General features: G+C 39.4%; 2 protein-coding genes and 1 long non-coding RNA gene across 3 annotated transcripts in view; 2 read left to right on the top strand and 1 right to left on the bottom strand.

Moving 5' to 3' along the window:
- Positions 1-24,965, top strand: part of LOC122975184 (NLR family CARD domain-containing protein 3-like) — a 32,009-nt gene that overhangs the window by 4,759 nt on the left and 2,285 nt on the right. The window contains exons 2-4 of the mRNA XM_044343464.1: positions 18,061-19,897; positions 20,176-20,349; positions 24,237-24,410. Coding sequence (XP_044199399.1) covers positions 18,061-19,897; positions 20,176-20,349; positions 24,237-24,410 — 2,185 coding nt within the window. The remainder of the gene's footprint in view (positions 1-18,060; positions 19,898-20,175; positions 20,350-24,236; positions 24,411-24,965) is intronic.
- LOC122975475 lies at positions 6,434-7,718 on the top strand. Its single transcript, XR_006400687.1, has 3 exons — positions 6,434-6,522; positions 7,414-7,454; positions 7,661-7,718. It is a non-coding gene; the product is annotated as an uncharacterized LOC122975475 (long non-coding RNA).
- Positions 11,785-14,426, bottom strand: LOC122975358 (heavy metal-binding protein HIP-like). Its single transcript, XM_044343786.1, has 8 exons — positions 14,158-14,426; positions 14,031-14,072; positions 13,810-13,872; positions 13,356-13,418; positions 13,088-13,150; positions 12,914-12,976; positions 12,575-12,703; positions 11,785-12,104 (listed from the first exon to the last, which is right to left on the bottom strand). The coding sequence occupies exons 1-8, from the start codon at positions 14,402-14,404 to the stop codon at positions 11,821-11,823; spliced, it is 954 nt and encodes a 317-aa protein (XP_044199721.1). The 5' UTR covers positions 14,405-14,426; the 3' UTR covers positions 11,785-11,820.

The following is a 24,965-nucleotide window of genomic DNA, read 5'->3' as shown; positions in this document are numbered from 1 at the left end:
TTGTTGATACCAGTGTCCATGATGAAGGCTTGAAGGCAGTCTGGATAAGCTAGCACAGAAGCCTCTGTGAGTGCTGAACAGAGCTGTGCAGTCTTCACTCCATGGGAATGCCTGGCATTTCTGGGTTGGTCGGGTCATTGAGGAAGGTAGAAATGAACCACCAATAGTAGTTAATTTTGTTCATTATCCTTTTGGAAATTCCTCCGTGTGCCTGGCCCAGATGCAGTGATAATTGTGAAAGGAAGGGAACTTGTTTGTAGGTGGCAGTTCCCCCACTGTGCTACCCTGACACAGTAACTAACTAATAGACTGAATCAGAGGGACAAAGTATCATGTCATTGGGACTAGTTGGGGCACATGACATCCCTCCATGGTGGAACTTGGTGGGCCATGTCTTCATCCTCACATCCCTTGAAGTCTGGCTCTCATAAACAAGAATTAAACAACTAATGATTTGTGTTTTTCTGGCCTCAGCCCTAGGCTCTTCCAACTCCTCCCTGAGAGATCTAGACCTGAGCTACAATCATCCAGGAACCTCAAGAATGAAGCTGCTGTCTGATGAGCTGGAGGATCCACGCTGGAGACTGGACACTTTAAGGTCAGGATTCAACTTTACAAGAGATGAACATTTACCCACTGAAAGGAAAACTGAATTGTGTGTGTGTGTGTGTGTGTGTGTGTGTGTGTGTGTGTGTGTGTTGGTGTCTCCAGGCTAACAGGCAGTTCCATCACAGATGTAGGGCTGGGCTCCACTCTGAGATCTAGTCCCTCCCCTCTGAGAAAGCAAGACCTGAGCGTCAATCATGTGGGAGACTCAAGAGTGAAGATGCTGTCTACTGGACTGGACGATCCACACTGGAGACTGGACACTCTCAGGTATCAACAGACAACAACAGTTCACATACTGTTTCTCTGCGACACTGACAAGCTGAGGATTGTTGAAAGGCACAAGACTAGTGGTATCTCTGTGACTGTAATTACCAAAATGTGGAAAGCATGAAAAACAAAACATGCAAAACAATCTGTTTGGTGGCCGGGACTTGAGCCTTTTCAGCAGCAGTCCATTTTCAACTGTAAGGATGGTTCGAACCCTGCATTGTTCAGTCCGGTTGAATGGGACTCTGGCTGGTTTTTCTCATCGGTATGATTTGTTTTGGCAGATCTAAACTCAGCAATTGTACCTGGACCAAAACAACTGCACAGAGACCCTTTAGAGGAACTTGTCTCAATTTGTTTCTAGTGGGAGCATGATCCAACCTCCGTCTGCCTGACTACAAGGCTGCATATTTGAACTTAAAAGATTCCCATAGCCAAGAGCGCTTTGCATGCTTGGATGTTGAGATGAGTGAAATTAACAGTTTTTTTAATTTAACTGAGTTGCATTGTATTTTTCCTCCAGGGCGGAACATGGTGGAGAGCAGAGGCTGACATCTGGTTTGAGGAAATGTAAGTGTGCGTTCACTTTCATTCATGAAAACAAGGCAGCACATGTTAAAGTTGTTTAACCCTTTGCGGCCAAGGGACGCAAATTGCTTCAAAATGCGTGCCCCTTAATCTCAAAATCATAAAACATTGTACACAGACTGTGTAAAATCAGCTGGACCTGCCCTTAACTGACATGTGTGTTTCTCTGTCATTCCTGTCTCTTTCTGATACAGAAAAATTACAATCTCAATGCTTCTCAGTGCTCAAATTAATGAAAATGTTGGTTTGACTTTGTCAATACATGTTTCGGCATTACTAAGGCTCAGAATGTCCCATCAACATGGTGATATTTAGATTATTGCTGAATTGAAAACTTCTGGTTAAACTTCAAAGTTTACATCTCCTTTTTCCCCCCCATAAAAAGTCTTCTCCCAACCAGGCATACATGTACCATTTGGTGTACTTCTGCAGTTGACAGGATACATGGAAAGCCTGTAGAGTAACTCAAGTAATTTGATAAAATAGGAAATGATAGGAATGGATAAACAGATAAAATTGTTAACTTAAAGTAAAGGAAAAAAAATAACCATGTAAACAGTTCAACTGTCTGGTTTCTGCCAGTCCAAGTGGTAGTAATACAATTGCAAAGTTAGCTGAACCAACTTTAATAATTCAGTTCAACAGTATTACAAAATATTGTAACATCCACTATTATCCACTTTTATATTATTATATGAGTTTCAAATCAATTTAAATGAACACATTTGGAACATGATCGGTGGTATCAATAATTGAGTTTTCTGAGGGCTGGCAGTCTGATAGAATAAGTTAGGAACGACTGTCCTAGAGCATGGTATTTCTGAATAGCTTAACTTGAAAAAAAATCTATATATACTGTAGCCTGGGCGACACATTTAATGACTCTGACAAAAGCATATAAATGACGGTGATTAAAATCAAGGAAAAACACCTTGAAAGGGTTGAAAGGGTTAAATCAAACGCTTGTGTATCTGCCTTCAGTTCTCACTGTTTGATGATTGCTGCTGTTTTGTGTCTTGTTCTCGCCATCAGACAGCTGCGAACTTCCACTGGGCACAAATACCTTTGTGTCCTACAACAACCCAACAGTGACAACACTGAATCGGTCATTTCCTGAACTTCTACACAGATCTGACTTGTCCTCCAATCTGCTGCGCAGAAATTACTGAAAGGTTGAGTAGAGTAGAGAAGTTTATACAGCGACAACTTAGAGACAAGTCAGAGGGAAAGGAGAAAAGTGCTGCCTGGTTTGTCTCTTCAGTGTCTCCAGAAACATTCACACACACGATCAATACACCAGCACAGATCCAAAATCATATTTTCAGAACTGCTGACAAAACCAACTGGTGAACTAAACAAATTTACAACGAATTTACAACAGGCTCCACACACAAATTCATAAATTTAAACAAATTATTGCCTTTTTTAAAAAAATAAATGTATCAATTATTTTACTCTGTACAAATATGATTGATTGTGATGTTTTTTGTTGACAGAATGGGTTATTAGAAATTAATTTGGTGTCAATTAACCAGACAGGTTTGGTCTGTTGTTGATCATCTAAGATTAATATTTTAAGTATATATTTACCCTGTACTGTGCACATTGTATTCTTGTGTATTCACTGTCACAACTTATGTCACGATATGCGAACATAATAATTACATAATTTCATATACAAATGCAAATTATTCAGTAATTATCTGTTTGATTCCAGTCAAGTGCCCATTATTATCCACTATGTTTTGAATAGTTTGTTAATGCTGCCTGATTTTTAATACTTTAAAGAGAAGACTAACGCTAATCCTTCTGTAGGGTTTACTGGTGGCTGCACTGGGGGCGGTTTCATGTGGTGTGGCAGCTGGTTTGTAGCGGAGTGGTGTGTGGAGGTAGTTTGGTTGTGGTCACCTTTAGGTTGGGTGAGCGGGGATCTTAGTTGTAGTGATTATTCTTTTACCTTTGGTACCACACTGTGCTGCCTCCTGACTGTCTTCTCTCCCTTCAGGCTCTCCTTTAGTAGAACCAGCAGATAATAATTTTGTAAATTCTATGACATAATAAAACTGCTTGTAACAGCACTTGAACTGTTATTTTGACTGCTGCGTTTATTCAGAACTGGAGCTGTAGCTGTATTCATTGCTATGTGAACTGTGAAGCCACGGAAGCAAAAAATATACAAAACAAACAGTGGTCGGTTTCAGTTAATTTAATGACAGCAGCAGTGAAATTTCTTTATCAAGTTGCTGTTTATTGAAATCCTCAGTATTTTGTTAACATGTCTAAATCCTGTCTAGATCTTCCTGCCACAACAGATCCACACAGACATTCTCTTTGCATGGATTTTATAGAAAATACTTACTATACAAAACAACAAGCATGTTAGATTCTCTTAATGCAGAGTGATTCAGCTTTAAAACATCTTATCTGCTGTATTAATTTTAATTTGAACATTGGATCATGAACGTGGTTGGGACTGCTATAAGTGAAAGTGTAATACTGATACTTGGCATACTAATGTGTATCACTGTTGCTGGTGTACCGTATGCCAAGTTTTGCTGAAAGTTGTTCTTTCAACCCACGGTGCTCCATCTAAGACCTGGAAGTTACAGTGGTGAGAGTGAACTGTGGAGTCACAAAATCTATAAAAACAGCAGTCAGTTTCAAATAATTAAATGACAGCGGTGGTGAAATTTCTGCAGGTCAGTACAGGAATTACAGTTTAATGCGAAAGAGTCAAAGACACTCCTGCACAGATGATCAATAACCTGATAATATTAGAATCATACAGTGACTTTAATAACCAGGTTATGTTCCATATCATATCCCTAACATGATTAAACCAGAGTAAGGCATGACAGGGGCGAAAGATACTACTGAACCACTCCACTATTCTATCATAAAATAACATACTGTCCTTTTTAAAAAATATTATGTCATATTGTTTCTATACTAAGCTGCTGTACTGTTTTATTCTGTTCTCATTTTTATTGTTATACATATACATATATTGTACATAGACCAAGCGGTAACCTTCAGGGCTGAAAAATGAAGCCAATGAGGAAGTTCCAAAAACTGCAGTTCCTTGAATGACCACTTGAGGCTTCAAAAGTGAGTCAATCCCCATAGACCCCCATGTTACAGCAGAAATAAACATGTTACAGCCTGATACAAAAAACAGTTTTGGTCTCTATAGCTAATTTCCCCTTTCATGACAACTGCACAGTATTCAGGAGTTAAATGAAGTCAGGCACCAGTGGGTGACGTCACGGTGGCTACATCCATATTTTTTAGTCTTTGGTATAGACATATCACAGTATACATTGTATATATGTGTATATACTTAGAGTTTCACTTCACTTTATACTTGACATCCATTATATACAGAGTGTATACATCATAACTTTTAATGCTAATCTATAAAACAGACTACTGATATTCATTCCAATCATATTTTATCTACTATGCTGCAACTTTGATCTGGATTTAAGATAATTTCACAATTGTCTCTGCATATATATTTATGTCTGTCAGTTAGGGTAATATACTGTGTATATTGTTTTAATTTTGATCTTTTTTTTAAATCTATATTTTTTTTTTCTTTTCCTTTTTTAAAAAAATGTATCTGTATCATGTTCCCATTTACCTCTCTGGTTTCTTCTTGTGTCGTTGTAATACAAAATTTCCATCCTGGGATCTTATTTTATGATGCAGACTTGAAGTTGAATAAAGCTGCAGTAGTATTATAAAATTATTATATAATATTCAAATGGGAACACTGATCTCCAGCCAGTGGATATCCCAGAGACGGCCCTGATTCCTGTGTGAAGGTGTTTTCTATATACAGTCTTACCTTCACCTACATGTTCAACAAATCTGCAGTTTAATTCACAGTAATACAGATGTGTCAATCTGTCAAAGAATAATGACATTTATAAAAATGAAAGCTGAAGAACCAGTCATGGTTGCCCCCAGTTTGTACCTCTCATGTCATCAGCATCATCAGCATGCATTTGGGTCACAGAGGTAACCACCGCTCTCTCTAAAAGATAATTAACCAGCAACGTTTAAAAATGTTTAAAGACACTTGCTGCTGTCTGAAGGTATTTCCAGAATCCCCTAAAGACTTTTTGAACCATCTGGATGAAAAAATATTTTGCCTGCTAAGTCATGAGAAAGATTTTTAACCCTCTCTCTGTGTATCAAAACAAAGATGGCAGCCTGCCTGGATAGGAAACAGAGTCACGACTTGGGAAACAAGTTAAAAATCTTTCGTTATCGTGCAGTGGACTGATTTTTTTTTAATCGAGATGGTTTGAAGAGTCTTTGGAGATTCGGGAAATACTGTCAAAAACAGCGGTAGATGTTTTTAAATGACCTGCATTGCCGGTTAATTGTCTTTTAGAGAAAGCAATGGTTACATCTGTGACCCGAATGTCTGCTGATACATTAGAGACACAAACTGGGGCGACAGTCATGGCTGACCAGGGGCAGGTCACAGCAGGTTAATTAATGTATAAAGAAACTTCACAGTGTTTCAGGTCGAGAGTTGATGTGAGTTTAGATTTGTTCAGTTAGGCTGCTGTGAGAGTGTGTAAAGTCAGTTCACCTAAATAAAAGATAGAAAAATTTCTCTGTCTTCCTTCTAGTGGTGTCGGTCCAAACAGATTTGGTTTTATGTGTCCATGTTTTTGAGATATTTGTCTCCATCCTGATACGATGCAGGTGAATGAATTTAGTGTCTCTGAGCTGTTTTGATGTGTTGCAGCAGTCTGTGTGTCAGCTGCAGTAACAGGATGTGGTCACCGAACAGATGAGAAACTTTAATATGTCAAAGTCACTACCACATATTGTGGGTGTAGAAACACAACATACTGATCTACTTTTAACCAGTCATGCCCTTTTTCTGAGAAAATGTGAAGGTTTAGTTCCTGTTGGAGGTGTTCATCACTCTTCTGCCCTTCGGCTCATAAAGACTCCACAGATTCAGTTCTCTCAGTCTGCAGGAGAATCTACAATCAACAAGACTTCAGTCAGGAAAAAGACAGCTGTTGTTTCTCTGTGAGTTTTAAATACATTTCTATCTCTTCACTGTTTTAGGGAGCGGTCGACCTCATTCAAGCTAACCAACCTATCTGACATGTTGTGGTGCTTTGTTGAATCCTGTAGCATTAATGTCAGTAACTCTGCTGAGACAGTATGAGACCTTTTGTTTACAAAAATATGGAATCACCAAATGTGCTTCCTGAACCTTTTCATGAAGAAAACGGAATTGTCATAATGTGTGCTATCTTCTTTATGATTCACCACACATTCATCAAACAATCTGACAAACTTCCTCAAACTGATATCATACAGTCTGAAACAGATTCTGACCAAGACTTTATTGGAACTGTCTCACACAGTGTGACTCACAATAAACTTACACAACTGATGTTGTTAAAGAGTCTAAAGGCACTTTTAGTCTCAGTGGCAGCTGGTTAATGTGAGGTGCCGCCCCCGTTCCAATTATCCAGAGAAGAAAGGCTGTTATGTTAAACATAAATTAATAATGTACAACAAAATAACTATGAAATAAAAAATGTTTATTCTTAGTCTGTGTCTCGTAGTCATACCAGCATTAATTAAAAATTTGTTTTCAAATTTAATTCGGTTAATTTGGTGTGACACTTCCTGTGTGAGGGGCGCCGGCCAAATGAGGCTGCGTTTCATTAGTTGTGCAACATGCCCTCATTAACTTCCCCTCAGCACATGACCTCAGGGGAATCGCTGTTGCCATGACGAGTGTTGTTTCAGTAATCTGAAAAATTCAAGTGAACTTTGAGATTGACCCATTTGACCATTGTTTAGTGTTGTTGACACCTTGATTTCACATGAGTCATTTATTTCTGTACTGTTTGTAAATTAAATTACATGTGAGATTCATTTTTGATTTTCCAATGTTTCTGGTAGGTGATGTTTGGACTCATAGGCAAGACTCAGCAACATAGGAGGTAAGATAAAAGTAAAAAAAACTGTTTTTTGATTCAAGGCAGAGGTTGATAACAAGTCAGTAGTCAGCAGAATCCAAAAGGAAAGCAGGCAGGATCAGAGACTTAAATACAATGACCATGGGGACACAATAGAACATCTGGCTGTAGACTGTTGTTTGTGCAAATGGCAAGTCCTTCGTGTTGACAATATTCTGTGATTTTAACAGGGAGATATGAAGACGAAGGAGGACCTACTGAACACTCTGGAGGATTTGATAGAGAAGGACTTTAAGCACTTTAAGTGGTTCCTCAAGGATGAAAGTCTGGAGGGCCACCAAGCCATCAAAGCATTCCAGCTGGAGAAGGCAGAGAGACGGGACACTGTGGATCTGATGGTGCAGACCTACCAACTTCCTGGAGCTGTGGAGGTGACCAAGAAGCTTTTAAAGAAGATCAACAGGAATGATCTGCTGCAGAGTTCATCAGACAGCAGCTCAGGACCAGAAGGTCAGTCACAGGAAGAGAGAAACATGATGTCACTGCAGGGTGAGAGGTGCATTTTAATACTGCAACAATCGTATTCAATTAATTTCATTCAATTTTTATTTATATAGCATCATAACAAAAGTTATCTCGGGGCACTTTTCACATAGAGCATACTCCTACACAACAAGATATTAACTTGTTCACACAAGATGCCATCTCTCACATCCAGACTGTGGAGGTCAGACAGAAAGGTTACGTTCATGTTATTTATTTGTTTTAATACTGACGAACTTCCACATTCACACAGACGACCTTCATCTGTCCACCATGATTAACACAAACATCTCTGCTTTCACTGTCCGTGGAAAAGTCTTCACTTCCACTCTGATATAATAATTCTCAATTCAAATCATTATGAGAGGCATATCGTTCATCATTATGAACTAAGATTGCCTGTTAGAGACAGAGGCTGAACTGAGGGGGTGCATAAAGGACCAGTATAAGATAAATAAGGAGCTTTTTTTGAACTGTGAATCATGCAAAGCTGCTGTAGTGGAGTCCCAGAATAAAAATATGGAGCTGGAAATGAGACTAATAGATCCCCATTAAGCTTTGTTAAAAGGTTTTATGCCCACAGTCTTGTACCTTTGATTTTTTTTCCATCAAAGAACCAGATATTTTCCAACACAGTTGTGTTTTTTTGTGAGGATAATGAAGCATAAATGTATTTACTAACCCTTGAGACACACATCAGTATGTTGCATTATAGTGGCCTGAGAGATACGCAACACCCAGTACTACAAAACTGGAAATACTCAATACATTTAGAAGTCCGTACTCAAATGTACTGAGACAAGTCAACAAAACAACATTTGAACTTCCCAGGACTACTAGTATACAGGTATTTTGTACTGAACCGTCTCAGCACAGCAGAGGCAAGAGCATGCAACTATGATGATACCCGAGAGACAAATATGTGTCAATCAGTCACCACCTGCACTGCTTGAAGCAGCTAAACATTGTCACACATTACTAAAGTTTTTAATACAGTTTAAGGTTGTAATAATTTTATTTTTTTTAATCACTGGCAGCAAGTCTGGTGACATATATAACGAAGTATGTGGGAGAAAATGAGGGCTTTTGTTAGTGTCTGTCACAGTCTGGCTCTATTCTCGAGCTGCTATTCTCCATCAGTCCTCCAGAGGCCCTCTGACTTTTCTCCCTGTTTGTTTAGACTGGACTGTGTGGGAAAAGGCTTGTTTGGACCTTTAAAAGAGACTATCAGGCATGTTAATTATTAGGGCCTGAGCCGCAAAGGGGCAAAGACCCTCTGTTCTGTTTGTTTCTTTCTTTCCTCTTTGTTTCTTTATTATTCTGCCACTTAAACCCTAAATTTGACCCCCTAAACATGCTCAAAAACTCACCAAATTTGGCACGCACATCAGGTCTGGTGAAAAATTTGACAAAATGAAAAAACTATCCCCAAAGTGCCAAAATGTGCTCGAGAGCGCCACCTATGTCACGAAAATGGCTGCCATGGCCCGTAGGAATGTCATAGAGAGATCGAACCAAAACTCAATTATTCATCTCATCAAGACCTACAAATCACATGCTGACACCCCTGATCTAAATCCAACAGGAAGTCCAGAATTTCCTACAAAAAATGTGATTTTTAATGTTAGATTTGGCCAAAGTCATGGGATTTATGAGGATATTTCACAAGAAGCGTTCTCTAAAATCCTCCTCTCCAACTGCTCCTGGTTATGTCACTCCCTCAGTGCTGTGAAACATCTGCAATACACACTCATTATAAAATCACAGGAGGAGCAAGAAAAGACTTTAAAACTCACACTCTAATATCTCAAAAACAATAAAAGATAGAAAAAACATGTAAATTCAAGATTTGTAGGTCAAAGTCTCGTGACTCATTTAAAGTTCAAATGAAGTTTGTATCTAAAACTATGTGGAAGCAGCAAATGTTCAAAAAGGTGTGGGTTCACTCACACTCTCCATTCAAATATATGAGTATTTTTCTGTGTCCAGCTGCAGTTACTTATTGTCTCTACACACCTGACAGTACACATGTCAATCAAACTTTGACCAGGTCATGTGGGTTAAAAGTCTTTACTTTTCTAAAACTAGACTTGATGAAAATTAGGAAATTAATTTTTTTTACGAACAAACTCATCAAGAGTTTTCAATTTACTAATTGAAATTCAAGTGAATGGACCAAAAAACTTGCTTAATTTTGATGCCACAGGTGTGAGCAAGACAGACATGTCTCACCCTGCAGAAAACTCTCATCCTCACACCGTTGAGATTTGATGTTTCGCCATGACAGAGGAAGTTGCTATAACTTTATTGTACATGCTCCAGTCTGTCTGTCTGTCTGAAAACAGCCCGGGTCTGAAGACATCTACATGGCCGTGATATGGGCCCTTCGACTACACCGCAGCCTGACGTGCGCGGAGGCGCGAGGGCCCGTTCAACGCTGCTTGCAGCTTTAATTAACATTGAACACACTTCACTGGCTGCTTGTTACAGAAGGGAGGAAATTAATTAATTAATTAATTAATTTCGTTGTTTTTCTTAAGTGAATCACATCTTTGTTATCTTGTAGCTTGTGGGGGATAAAGATGCAAACCTTTCTCACAACTTCATGACTGACTTAAACAACTTGGAGAAACATGTTACATGACAGTATCCATGGTCGCTTTGCATGGGACGTGTGATGACAATAATAGTCCCCCTCCCCACACTGAACATTAGTTCCACATTCTGTCACCTACAGTCACTTTACCTTGCAGTAAAATATTAACACTAACACACACTAATATAGATTCTCTGTCAGCTACACTCAGAAACAAGATGACATACCGAGTATATTGTTTTCTAACGCTGGATGTAGCAGGAATAACAAAAATGTATTTATCTATTTAAAAAAAAAACACCCCTAACAAGGGGAACTTTCTCTCTAGGAGGGCAGGTCCTCAAGCCCCCCTTTGAGGTCTATCTGTGCAAGTGCCTGCACCTCTTTAGACAGCAAGATGCAGTCTGACACGTGTCCCTCAGCTCCCGTCTTTATATAAACATTAAGGTCACTGAACGGCTGTATGAGAATTAAACAGGTGTCTGATAACAAAACCAAACCAAAGATCCTTGAACACTGAACTGAATTTAAAGCAAACAACAAGTTATAATGATGGTCTTTTAAAATCATTAATAGTGAATCCTTTAAAAAGTACAGTACATTAATGTTGAATGATCATGAGAGCTTAACAGTTGATAAGAGCAATTTCAGTCTTTGATCTTTGAAAAGTGTGTATGTTTGTTTCCCAGACTCACGTTGTAAAGGGCTACAACTTTTCTTCAAAATGCTTTGTGAAATTATCTCAATTACATATGACATCCTCTTCATATTCATTAACACTGGTATGTTTTTTTTTGATTCACTGATAAGTGTATACATATATAGATAATATGGACATATTAACAAATACAAAGGCAACAGGAGATGATAATGGCTTACAAAACATAAAAGGACACAGACATGTAACAGGGGACAGCATGTGCAGAAAAGAAAGAAAATAAGCGGAGGGTGTGATCTGTTTGGGTTTGGATGCATCTCTGGCAAGTTTTGCAGGATGGGTTTAGTTTATTATCATTATTATAATTATTATTTTTCCAAAAAGAAAACACTAGAGTATAACTTGTTTTTTAAACTGTGGAGAGGTTGTTTGATATTGTCAGTAGAAAACTTTTTCACCCTGTGTCTTGTAACCAGAAAAAAATACACACACACACAAACAGATTTAAATAGATTTTTATTTGGATTTCATATTTTTAATAGTGTAATGTTGAAACCTCATGCAATCAACTGTGGTTGTTTTTACAACAGACCTCACATAGCAAAAAGTAGAAAACCACTAAAAGTGTTTTCATTATTGGCATCATCATAAAGACCCCAACCTGAGGGGAGAACCAGATAGATCACATCTCCCTTTTCCAGCTGAAGAACAAATCCATTAGACACAGTGGCATAACCATTGTTAACAACTTTATCAAGAGTGAGGGTCAATCTCCTGTTATTGTGATACAGTCCAATGCCTGCTACATTTGTATTATACATTTCCCAACCGTTGAATCTGAAGTAGTAGGCTCCTCTGACTGGGGCTGTAAAGACACCTGCAACAAAGGAGGAATTCAGCCTTTTAATTGCTTTTATCAGGCTTTATAGGTGTGTGTTTAACTCTGGGAATTTGTTGCCAAGTCCGTGTATGTTAGACTGTGTTAGAAATCTAATCAAGGAGTCAATTTAGTGAAAACACAAACCGACCCAAATACAAGTGAGAACTATCAAAACGTTCACAGAAGAATCCATTAGAATAAAAAAGACTGCCAAATAGAATAAAAATATCTACATAATACATGTGCAAACTATGTAAAAGAGAAAGTCCCTTCACCAAAATGTCATCATGTATATCCCAGTATAACATACTTTATCTGAAAGAGCTTTATAAGAGCTTCCAACCCAGAACTAGCCTACTAGGAAGACAAGAAATACAAAAGAGGAAAAAATGCAAAAAAAAAAACTGGCAAGACAGACAATTTAATTTAATAAAATCAGTGTGAGTAGATGAAAGAGGTATATGTACCTGTAGTTGGGTTATAAGCCTGGCCGATGTTGGTGAAAATTTTACTGAACTTAAGTGTGATTTCAGTACCGAAGGGTCCAACTCTTCCTGCGTCAGTAAGGCCGACAGAAAACGCCACCTTTGGTCGTTCTGCGTGAATGTGGACGACGGACATAGGGTGAATATTTTCCTCTCACATCAGTGACAGCTGCAAAATGTCACTTCTGCCTCAATTGATAACTGTATTCATGTCACTATGCATCCTGCTGCACAGAGGATGACCCTCGATTTACCGTTGCCATTCTCACTGCTACCATAACATGATATTTTGACTTTTTAATAATGATATAAGCAGCTCACCTGCATTCTCTCTCTTGAGCTCCTCCACCTGGAGCTCAGTGGAGCTCATTCTGGCCTCCAACACTGTGAACACATTCATCATTTTTATTGTAAAAGAGATAAACTACATAACTGGAACTTGAAATACCTGTACATGTATCTAATAAACTGTCAGCTGTGTGTTTTGCAGCTTACCGGTGTCCGTCCTGTTGAGCTCCGCCATCACATTTTCAGCAGTGTTCAATCTGGCCTTCAAATCTGAATTTAAAAAAAATCTGCGTTAGGGGGGAAATAAATTAAATCAACATCCACATGTAAAATTTTTATCAATATGTTAAACCTGTTTCCTCCAAATATATCTTTTTACTCCTCTTTCATCACTTTTCGACTTCACATCTAATAGAGTTTTAATCAACAACATGTTTTCTAATATAAAATGTCATTTTTACTCTTCTTTTTTTACCGGTGTTCTCCCTCTTGAGCTCCTCCACCACATTTTCAGTGATGGTCAATCTGGCCTCCAAAACTGTGAAGACATTTCTAGTTACTATTATGAAAGGTTTACAGTCAATCAACAGTCAAGTGTAAAATGACATTGAAATTTGTAATATGTGAAAATTTAATGAATAAAACCAGATTTTCACTGCTGTTTATTGTGGCCTCCAAAACTGTAACATTTTTCACTGAAAAGTTCATTATGAACCTTTTATTATGATCATTTTCTCTCTAAATATGTTTATATTTCTATCATACGATGCTATTTTTGCTTCTTATTGATTTTTGTAGCTTACCTGTGCTCTATGATGTTTTAAGTTTTCCCACCAAAACATTATGAATGAAACGTACCCTTTATATGTTCTCATTGCTAACATAATAAACTCAGTTTCATTTTCACACTTTGATGTTTTTAAACTTACCTGTGTTCTCTCTCTGCAGCTCCTTGACTAAATTTTCACTGGCGTTCATTCTGGCCTCCAAAACTGTGAACACATTTAAAGTTTTTTTTATCAAAAGGTTCATTTTGAATCTTAGATATTAATCTCAGTAAACACCTTAAAGATTTGGATACATTCAACTCTTGAGCTTGACAGGAAAAGCATCACAAACATGAATGAATTATATAACATTTAATATCTACCTGCATTCTTGATTTCACTGGCTGTCAGTCTGGCCTGTATGGCTGGAATAAAAGCAGTAAATTAGTCCTAAAAGTAATGAATATGTGAACATTGCATGAATCTGTTTAGCACGTGATGTGAATGAACCTGTATTCTCTTGCTCCAGCTTCCTCAGCTCCACGCTGTGCGCGATCACCATGTCTCTCAGCTCCTTCAGCTCAGCCGAGATATCAGGGGTGACGTTAGTCTGACAGATGGTTGCTTTAACGCCCTGATACTCAGACTGATCCGCTGTCTGAGTGATATCATTCTCTGTCAGCCCTCCACTCTCACCCTGAGCCCTCGTCCAGTACAGACAGAGCAGCAACGCCAGAAAAGCTGCAGCACGCCTCATTGTGAAATATCACCTCTTTAGACAGCAAGACGCAGTCTGACACGTCTCGCTCAGTTCCCGTCTTTATATAAACGTAAAACAGGTCACTGAGCTACTGTATGAGAATTAAACAGGTGTCTGATAACAAATATAAAAATAGCACCAAAGATCCTTGAACACTGAAGTTTAAAGCAAACAACAAGTTAGAATGATGTTCTTTCTTTCAAAATAACATTAAAGGACGGGTTCACAATCTTTCAAGTCTCTCTTAAAACAGCAGTCAGGAACCCGTATGAGAATTAAAATGTTCCTGTTCATACTGACCATTAAAACATCAAAATCCACAGTCCTCCTTCTGTGCAAAAATGTATTTGAAAGTTTATCTGAAGCTAATATGAAGCTTCAGCGTCCAAATGAGTCAAATCAAGTAGATATCTTTCAATGTTACAGTCTTTTTAGTGCCAAAGTCCCTCTTTTTGTTATTATATTCCCACTATATTCTTTTATTTCAAATCTTGCAGAGCAAAGCAAACACAGCAACAATGTGCACCCTTTCATATACACATATATACTGTATGACTTTTTTAACACACTATGCAAATCATTTTTTTGGGTGAAGACATTCTCATATACTGATATAGCCATAGAGGTTTTTTCCACTGTTGAACTACCTCTTCCTTAAGTTCAGTCGGCTGTTGCCTCTCAGTCACTTTGGGCATCAAAGTTGGCAAATATCTAACTGAGCTGATAGTAAATGATTCAGACCAGTGACATCTCAGTGGTATCAAACTGGAACTTCAAATATGTTTTCACCCAAAGGTTTATCAAGAACCATACCTTAATATCAAATAAAACTATACACACATTTATTTTTGTACCTTACCTGTGTTCTCCCTCTTGAGTTCCTCCACCTCTTTTTCACTGGTGCTCATTCTGGCCCTCAAAACTGTGAAGACATTTAAAGTTACTGTGTCTTTTAAAAAAGATACTTTTTTGTTCAAATATTCAACTGAGCAGAAAGTAAATGAGCCAGATTAAGGACATCTCAGACATGGCTGGTACTCTCTGGTCAAACTACAAAACTAAAAATGGAAATATGCAGTATATCCACCATAAAGCTGATGTAATAGTTACATGGATGAATCTAATCCCATATGAATAGATGAGGGCCTATAAAACCACTGCTTCTCTATCTTTCTCTTGCTGTTCCTCAGCTCCACCTTGTGTTGGATCACCATGTCTCTCAGCTCCTTCAGAATAAAAGCCGATTTTTGCAAATAATTAAATAAATATATGCCTGGAACTTTTGTCACACTTTTAAAAGGAATATTAAAATGTTTGTATTTAAAACAAACCCATGACTGAGGTTGGTTGAAACACTGCTACATGACAGTTCATTAATGACACATGCAAAGAAATGTATTGTGGTGTATTTCAGTAAATTCTCCTCACATGTTAACCAGCCCAACTCTTATATAGCCCTCTGACTGACATCCTCACTTACAGAAGCTCGGCTAAATATAATTCACATATCATATCATATCATAATACTGAGGCCAGGAAGAAATCATGCATTTAAGCCACAATTCTAGAAAGCAACACGTTAGCTTTAGATAAGGTGTATTAGACACCGGTTTATAAAAGATTGGAACGGTAAACATTCCTTCATCCCTTCCCTCCCTCCAAAAATACTGAAAAAAGTTCTTGAACTTAACTATTTGCCTAAATATATAATGACATTTAGTAAACAGTTATTATTCAACATCCATGTAAATGTAGCTGCATTCACTGTCCTGATACACAGATTCACCTGTTGAGCAAACACAACACATAAAATACAAAGAAAGGAAATTCTGTATGTCTGCTTACTGTACATATAATCTTACATTAGGAGTTACTTTAATGTCTGACATTAATAACACAAACACAATGACAACATCAATTTGATGCTAGAAACTCAGATTAAAAATGTCGTTTTTCTTAAGTGAATCACATCGTTGTTATCTTGTAGCTTGTGGGGGATAAAGATGCAAACCTTTCTCACAACTTCATGACTGACTTAAACAACTTGGAGAAACATGTTACATGACAGTATCCATGGTCACTTTGCATGGGATGTGTGACAATAATAGTCCCCCTCCCCACACTGAACATTAGTTCCACGTTCTGTCACCTACAGTCACTTTACCTTGCAGTAAAATATTAACACTAACACACACTAATATAGATTCTCTGTCAGCTACACTCAGAAACAAGATGACATACCGAGTACATTGTTTTCTAACGCTGGATGTAGCAGGAATAACAAGAATCTATTTATTTTTTTTTTTTAAAAAACACCCCTAAAAAGGGGAACTTTCTCTCTAGGAGGGCAGGTCCTCAAGCCCCCCCTTTGAGGTCTATCTGTGCAAGTGCCTGCACCTCTTTAGACAGCAAGATGCAGTCTGACACGTGTCCCTCAGCTCCCGTCTTTATATAAACATTAAGATCACTGAACGGCTGTATGAGAATTAAACAGGTGTCTGATGTGAACAAAACCAAACCAAAGACCCTTGAACACTGAACTGAATTTAAAGCAAACAACAAGTTAGAATGATGTTCTTTTAAAATCGTTAATAGTGAATCCTTTAAAAGCTACAGTACATTAATGTTGAATGATCATGAGAGCTTAACAGTTGATAAGAGCAATTTCAGTCTTTGATCTTTCAAAAGTGTGTATGTTTGTTTCCCAGACTCACGTTGTAAAGGGCTACAACTGGGTCATGGTTCATCTGATGTGTTTTTTTAAAGAATTTATTGCAAATAGTGCTGCAGAGCAAAGCCAACACAACAAAAAACATGTACTGTCCAAATATGTAAAGACCCTGCTGCACTATATAAAGCTCTAAGGTGTGTCTTTGGAAAAAGGTAGACAGCTGGAAGCGCCTTTACACCAAAATATCTGAACATGAATGGAGAATTATTTTGATATGCGTGAATCCTTTGCTTGACTAAATGCTGAAATCATCTTTAACACCATAAGCTTTATTTTTCTTATTTGGAAAAGAATGGATGTGTTGTTAACAGAACATCGTTCTTTGAAGGGAAAAAACTTGGTGAGAAAATTTTTTACTAAAGCTAGCAAGGCAAATAAGTAAGTAGACCAGAGTGGCGTTCAGACTGAAAACATCCTTTTGTGTTGGTGTGGGCATGTTGTTTAATGTATCAGTGAAACAAAGAAATACAATCCAGGAGGTCAAGTTGGAGACACAGATTAATGCAGTTAAAGGCACCAAAACACTGAACAGTGGTTTTTAATTCTCACAGACAGGATTTTACTACCCTGGAATGTTATCACAGCTGCAACTGTTTTATCTTTTGTTGTGATGATCGCAAGGTAAACAGTTGAATACGGCATTCACGTTATTAAGTCCACCACGAATATCTGCTTGGATGTATGTGATTGGCTAACACAGCACTGTGCTGGATGACATCACAGTGCGGCAAAAGTTAAGGCCAGTTTAACTTTTCTTATGAACAACCGCTGCAGTGTTTTGCCGAGACCTCTGCGATGGCACACTCACTGCACAACGCACTACCCCCATTCAAATGAATGAGAAGTCAGCATTTTTTCACACAGTTTAAATCAGTCTAAATGCCCCCTAATTCTTTGTTTTTTCTATTTATGTTTGACACAGATGTGATGGTTCCAGTACCAGAGGCAAAACCCATCACATATTACCAACACATGCTTCAATCAAATCTCCGAGACAGATTTATGTGTGCACAAGAAGGGTGGATGATGGATAAGCAGCCTCTGGTTGACATCTACACAGAGCTGTATATCACAGCTGGTGGTGACGTACACATCAACACACAGCATGAGGTGAGACAGATTGAAATGGCAGGGAAGCCAGCAGAAACAGATAAAGCTCTTCAACCCAGTGACATGTTCAAACACCCTATAAGAACAGTTCTGACCAATGGAATTGCAGGAATTGGAAAAACATTCCTTGTACATAAGTTTGTGATGGACTGGGCTAAAGGACAAACCAATCAAGATGTGCATCTCATGTTCCCCTTCACCTTCCGTGAGCTGAATCCACTGAAGGGAGAAAACTTTAGTTTGGCAGAGCTCATTCATGAATGCATCCCAGAAACTATAGACATCAAGGAGGATGCTCTAAATCACATCTTTACATCTCTACAGTCATCAGGAAACATCAACTATGACAAGAGTAAGTTCAAACTTCTGTTTATTTTGGATGGACTGGATGAGAGCCGCCTTGATCTGGACCTTAATAGCAACGACATTCGCTCCAATGATATAAGAAGTTCAACTAGAGTAGAAGTACTACTGAGGAAACTCATCAAAGGTAAACTACTACGATCAGCTCGCATCTGGATAACAACAAGACCTGCAGCAGCCTATCAGATCCCTCGAAACTTTGTTGACAGCATGACAGAGGTCAGAGGGTTCACTGACCCACAGAAGGAGGAGTACTTCAGGAATAGATTCAGAGATGAGCAGCAGGTCAAACGGGACAAAATCATCTCTCACATCAAGGCATCACGAAGTCTCCACATCATGTGCCACATGCCAGTCTTCTGCTGGATCACTGCCACAGTTCTGGAGGATGTGTGGAAAAGCAGAGAGGGAAGAGAGCTGCCCAAGACCCTGACTGAGATGTACACAGAATTTGTGGTGTTTCAGATTCATCAGACAAAAGAAAAATATGGCCCAGAAAAGTGTGTTCAGTACATTAAGTCATTAGCAAAACTGGCTTTTAAGCAGCTGGAAAAGGGCAACCTGATCTTCTACGAGAAAGACCTGAGAGAGAGTGGCATTGATTTCAATGAGGCCTCAGTGTGCTCAGGAGTGTTCACACAGATCTTTAAAAAGGAGCGTGGGAAAAAGGATGACAAAAAGATGTTCAGCTTTGTCCATCTGAGTGTTCAGGAGTTTCTTGCTGCTCTTCATGTGAAAATGTCACTCATCAACAGCAACAAAAATGTGGCGCCTTTTCCACATCCGACAGTCCAAAACCTGCGACTGCTTTTAAGGAAAAACTCTACAAAGAAGACGCACAGGATTTACATCGACAAGGCCTTACAGAGTCCAGATGGACACCTGGACTTGTTCCTTCGCTTCCTCCTGGGTCTTTCACTGCAGACCAATCAGGATAAACTACAACACCTGCTGATAAAAAGAGGTGGTTGCTCAGAGACCAATCAGGAAACAGTCAAGTACATCAAGAAGAAGATAAGTGAAAACCTGTCTGTTGAGAAAAGCATCAATTTGTTCCACTGTCTGAATGAATTGAATGATTGTTCTCTAGTGGAGGAGATCCAACAGTTCCTCAGATCAGGAAGTCTCTCCACAGATGAACTGTCTCCTGCTCAGTGGTCAGCTCTGGTCTTTATCTTACTGTCATCAGAAAAAGATCTAGATGTGTTTGACCTGAAGAAATACTCTGCTTCAGAGGAGGCTCTTCTAAGGCTGCTGCCAGTGGTCAAAGCCTCCAAGAAAGCTCTGTAAGTACATAGACAACTGCAGATACTAACTATATCACATGTGTAGGGTTGGACTCATCTATAAAAAAAATAATATAGCGACACAGAATGATCTCTTATTCTGTCATTCCAGCATTGTGATCCTTTGTGAGTCAATGACTATTTCTTGTCATTTTACCCTATAAACACCATACAAAGATTAATTAACTAATTGGCTATGGGCAGGCAATTCTCCAAGTGTAATACTTTTTAAATTTTGCAAGCATTAGTGACTTTTTGTCTCACTAACTCTCCTTCAGGCTGAGTGGCTGTAATCTGTCAGGGAGAAGCTGTGAAGCTTTGTCCTCAGTTCTCAGCTCCCAGTCCTCTGGTCTGAGAGAGCTGGTTCTGAGTAACAACGACCTGCAGGATTCAGGAGTGAAGCTTCTCTGTGCTGGACTGGAGAATCCAAACTGTGCACTGGAGACTCTCAGGTCAAGATTCAACCATTTTTAAACAGACAATTTTATTGTTGCTTTACTTTCAGGTTAATGTCAATGAAGATGCCAAAAATCTGTAGGATTGATGCTGGGATTATTATGAAAGTCCCACAATTCAAAATATTAAAATGCATTTATACATACAGATGGGTGACAAATTAAAAAGGTAAAACTGGTTCAGGTCTGAATGCTTGACCCCTACAATGATGTTATGCTGTGGGGGGCATTTTCCTGGTGTTCTTCAGACTTGGCATTGATTGTACATGTCTCTGGAACTCTTCTGGAGGGATGAAAACCATTCTTCAAAAAGATATTCCCCCATTTGGTGTTTTGATGATGGTGGTGGAGAGTGCTGTCTAATATGTCAGTCCTAAATCTCCCATAGATGTTCAATTGGGTTGAGATCCGGTGACGGTGAAGGCCATAGCATATGATTCACATCATTTTCATACTCATCAAACCACGGACGCGGACGTGGAGCTCAGCACTTTAGCCACATTCTCAGCCTGAACACCTGGCTCCACTCCGAATGTAGCGCTCAAAACTTGGTTTTTATTGACAATTTTAACTTGTTCTGGGAGCGTGCATCGCTCTTTAAAGGAGATGTGATTCATCCCAACAGGCAGGGTACCCAAATGCTGTCGGCAAACTTTCAGCATGCGATCCAGTCTGCTCCACATGCATGACTGTGTACACAGCACACACCCACTCCGAAACCCCCCTCTTCCTCTCCTGTCTCATCCCATCCCATCGTCTCCTGCACCAGCACCCCCTATCATCTGCCAGCAGCAACTCTTTCACCTGTCCATCTCCCCACATCAGGTCCTGGCTCACTGATTCCAGTTGTCAGGGACAGGGCATCCCGTCCACGCTCCTCTGTGCGTGGCGGATAAGACCCCCGGTGCCTGTGCCCCTTAGCCCAGGCTGCTGCTAACAATGACTCTGTGCCCCTCAGGTTAGCACTGTTGAACGCTCGCTCCATAAATCCTTTTTATTGAACGAATTTTTCATCTCAAAAGGATTGGACTATCTGTTTCTGTCTGAGACTTGGGCTGTACTCCGCACATTTCTGCCTTTTATTGAACTGTGCCCACCTGACTGCACTTTTATCTGCACCCAAGATCTACGGGCCGGAGTGGAGGTCTTGCTGTGGTCCTGAAGAAATGCTTTCAGAGTCGGTCGGTGAAGACTGCAATCTTCACCTCTTTTGAACTGCAGTTAACCAAAGTTGGTCTTTCTAATCCGTTTTATTGTATTTTAACTTACTGACCCCCTGGTTTTAACAGTTCTTTTATATCTGAATTCAGCAATTTTTTTTATCCTCCATAAGGTTGGTTCTTATGGTTGGTGATTTTAATATTCATGTGGATGATGTCCCTTGCAGTTTTGCTGCCGATTTCCTCAACGTCACTGAGTCTTTCAATTGTATTCAACATATGTCTGGGCTTACACACATTAGGGGGCATACCCTGGACCTTGTTTTTACACATGGTTTATCTATTGACTCTGTTCTGAGGTGCTGCCTATTACCGACCATAGTTGTGTTTTGTTCAACCTGTCTTTTAAACTAGATTCTCTGCCCAGTAAAAGTTTGAAATGCTCTCACATCTTAAATCACCTCACTGCTGGACAGTTTTCTGCAGCTTTTAACCCAAGTGCAGTGTTGTTTCCTCAAGCAGACACAGATTGTCTAATCCAATCTTTTAACTGTCATTGCTCCACGATCTTGGACAAAAAGTGGCTCCTTATAAATTGCGACCTGTTCCATCCATAAATTCATCTCCATGGTTAAATGACACCAGTCGTTGTTTCCAGCGTAGATGTCGGAGGGCAGAGTGACTGTAGAAATCCACTAAGCTCAATCTTCACCGTCTTCACTTCAAAGATCTTTTAATCGAGCTAAACAACTTGATTAAAGATGCCAGGGCTTCTTATTTTTCCAACCTTATCTCCACCAGTAGGCGCAACCAGAAAGTCCTGTTTGATACTATTAACAACATTGTCACTCCGGCACCTCCGGATGTGCCTGTCTGGTCAAATAAGGACTGCAGCAATTTTCTTTCCTTCTTTGTTGATAAAATTAGAGATGCCAGAGCTAGTATTATCCCCTCATTTCTTCCCCTCTCCACTCATGCTTTTGGACAGCTTCTCTCCTACTTCCATGCAAGAACTTACAGATCTGGTGAGTAGTATGAGATCCTCCTCTTCCCCTGTTGACATTATACCCTCTTCCGTGCTCAAAAATGCACTTGACTGTATTGGGCCATGCCTGGTTTCTATTATAAACAGCTCCCTGCAATCTGGTTGTGTCTTCAAACATGCAGTTGTTCAGCCCCTCCTGAAAAAAACAAACCTTGATCCATACAGTCCCCATAACTACAGGCCTACAGTTCACTGCTGTCTTGACTGCACACAACATTTTTGATAAGTTCCAGTCAGTTTTCCGTCAGAAGCATTCCACCGAAACTACTCCTCTCAGAGTTTCCAATGACATATTGATGTCATCAGATGTGGGTGAGTGCTCCATTTTAGGGCTGCTGGATCTCACAGAATAATGACTGAAAGACTCAGGCAGTGCCCTGGACTGGTTCTCTTCCTACCTTGCAGATAGGAGTTTTTCTGTGTCTCTTGGTCCTTACATGTCTGAAACTGCCTCTCTTTCCTGTGGTGTGCCGCAAGGTTCCGTTTTGGGTCCCATTCTCTTTGCTTTATATATGCTCCCGCTAGGTCAGGTTATCAGCAAATTTAGTGATGTTTCCTATCATTGTTAAGCTGACGATATTCAGCTCTATGTATCTTTTAAGCCTGATAACCCTGATGAACTGTCTGTGCTGCACAACTGTCTGACTGCTATTAAGGACTGGATGTCAAACAACTTCCTACAGCCTAATACTGACAAGAAAGAGGTTCTCATTATTGCCTCTGACAGTATAGCTCCCAAGGTAGCTAAGGATATTGGGTCCCTGTCATCAGCTGTTAGGTCAAACTTAAGAAATCTTGGTGTCATATTTGACCAGGCTGTGCATTTTGATCAGCATATTAAATCATTGACCCGTACATGTTTTTTCCATCTACAAAATATTGCTAAACTCAAGTCACAACCAGAACTAGAATTGATCGTCCATGCGTTCATTTCATCTTGTTTGGACTATTGTAATTCCTTTTTTACTTGTCTCAGCAAAGCATCTGTGAACCGGCTACAAATGGTCCAAAATGCGGCTGCAAGGCTGTTAACCAGGTTCAGCAGGATGACTCACATCTCTCCTAATTAAAGTTCTTTGCACTAGCTGCCCATCCGTTTTAGGATTAATTTTAAAGGTTCTTGCTATTACATATAGAGCCCTGCATGGACAGTACATCATGGACCTTATCCATCCCTGCGTCACCAGTAGGTCACTTAGGTCATCCAACCAGGACCTACTGGCTGTCCCTCGCTTGTGGCTGAAAACTAAAAGGTGATCGTGCCTTTGCATTTGTGGCTCCAACATTATGGAAATCTCTTCCTGTACATATACGGTCAGCAGTCTCTATAGAAGCTTTTAAAAAACAATTGAAGACCCATCTTTTTAAATTGACTTGTGTCTTTTTGAGTTGTCTGATTGGTGTGTTATGTGTAATGATCATTTGTTCATGTGTTTCTACTTGAGGTACCTTGCTGCCTGTGTTTTTTTTTTTTTTTTTTTTTTTTTTAATTTTACCTTGTGGCATATGTTTTTACTCTATGTATGTTTTTATGGTCTTATTTTTAACTCTTATTCCTGTGAAGCACTTTGTGAATTTCATTTCTGTGAAAGGTGCTATACTAAATAAACTTATTATTATTGTGTGTGTAAATATGGAAAAGCACAATAAGTGCCCTTTAATTGTGTTTGTGTCTCCAGGTTGTCAGGCTGTCTTGTCACAGAGGAAGGCTGTGCTTCTCTGGCCTCAGCTCTGAGATTCAACCCCTCTCATCTGAGAGAGCTAGATCTGAGCTACAATCATCCAGGAGACTCAGGAATGAAGCTGCTGTCTGCTGGACTGGAGGATCCACGCTGGAGACTGGTCAGTCTCGGGTATGGGCAGACAGAAAGAGCTCACACATTTTCTCTGTCACACTGAAAAGCTGAGGACTGTTAGTACACAAAAGTCACCTCCCACTGTGGGAAATGAACATATTAGATTTGATAAAGATGTATGTGAATGGGAGAGGATTGTTATTTTTCTGTCATATGACAGTAGAAAATCACATGAGCATTTTATTGCACAGAGGAAACAAACCCAAAAGTCATGGCCTCCCAAAAACTCCTACCACACCTGAGTCTTTGCTTCAGCCTTCTGGCCCCTGGTACTTCTCTTGCACCTCAGCAGACCCCTGGGCTGAAAATAAAGGCTTGTGTTTGAACTGCGTCTTAATGTTGGATCTGGCTGGGGTGTTATTTCCACTTGGGACAGGGGGACATGTCCCCCCCCTCTCAAAATGGACCCCACTTTAAAAATCTTTTTATTATTTGTTTAACTGCAAAAATTGTGCTTAATATGCTACTGTTTGCCCAGCTGTCAGATTCTGGCTGAGAATGTGAATTGAATTGTTGATTGTAAGGCCCTGATATACTCCCAAAATTTACCAA

Source organism: Thunnus albacares, chromosome 3 (genome assembly GCF_914725855.1).
Source record: "Thunnus albacares chromosome 3, fThuAlb1.1, whole genome shotgun sequence".
In the NCBI taxonomy this organism is placed as follows: Eukaryota; Metazoa; Chordata; class Actinopteri; order Scombriformes; family Scombridae; genus Thunnus; species Thunnus albacares.
Note: the sequence above shows the minus strand (reverse complement) of the source record. Positions and strands in the feature narration are given on the sequence as shown.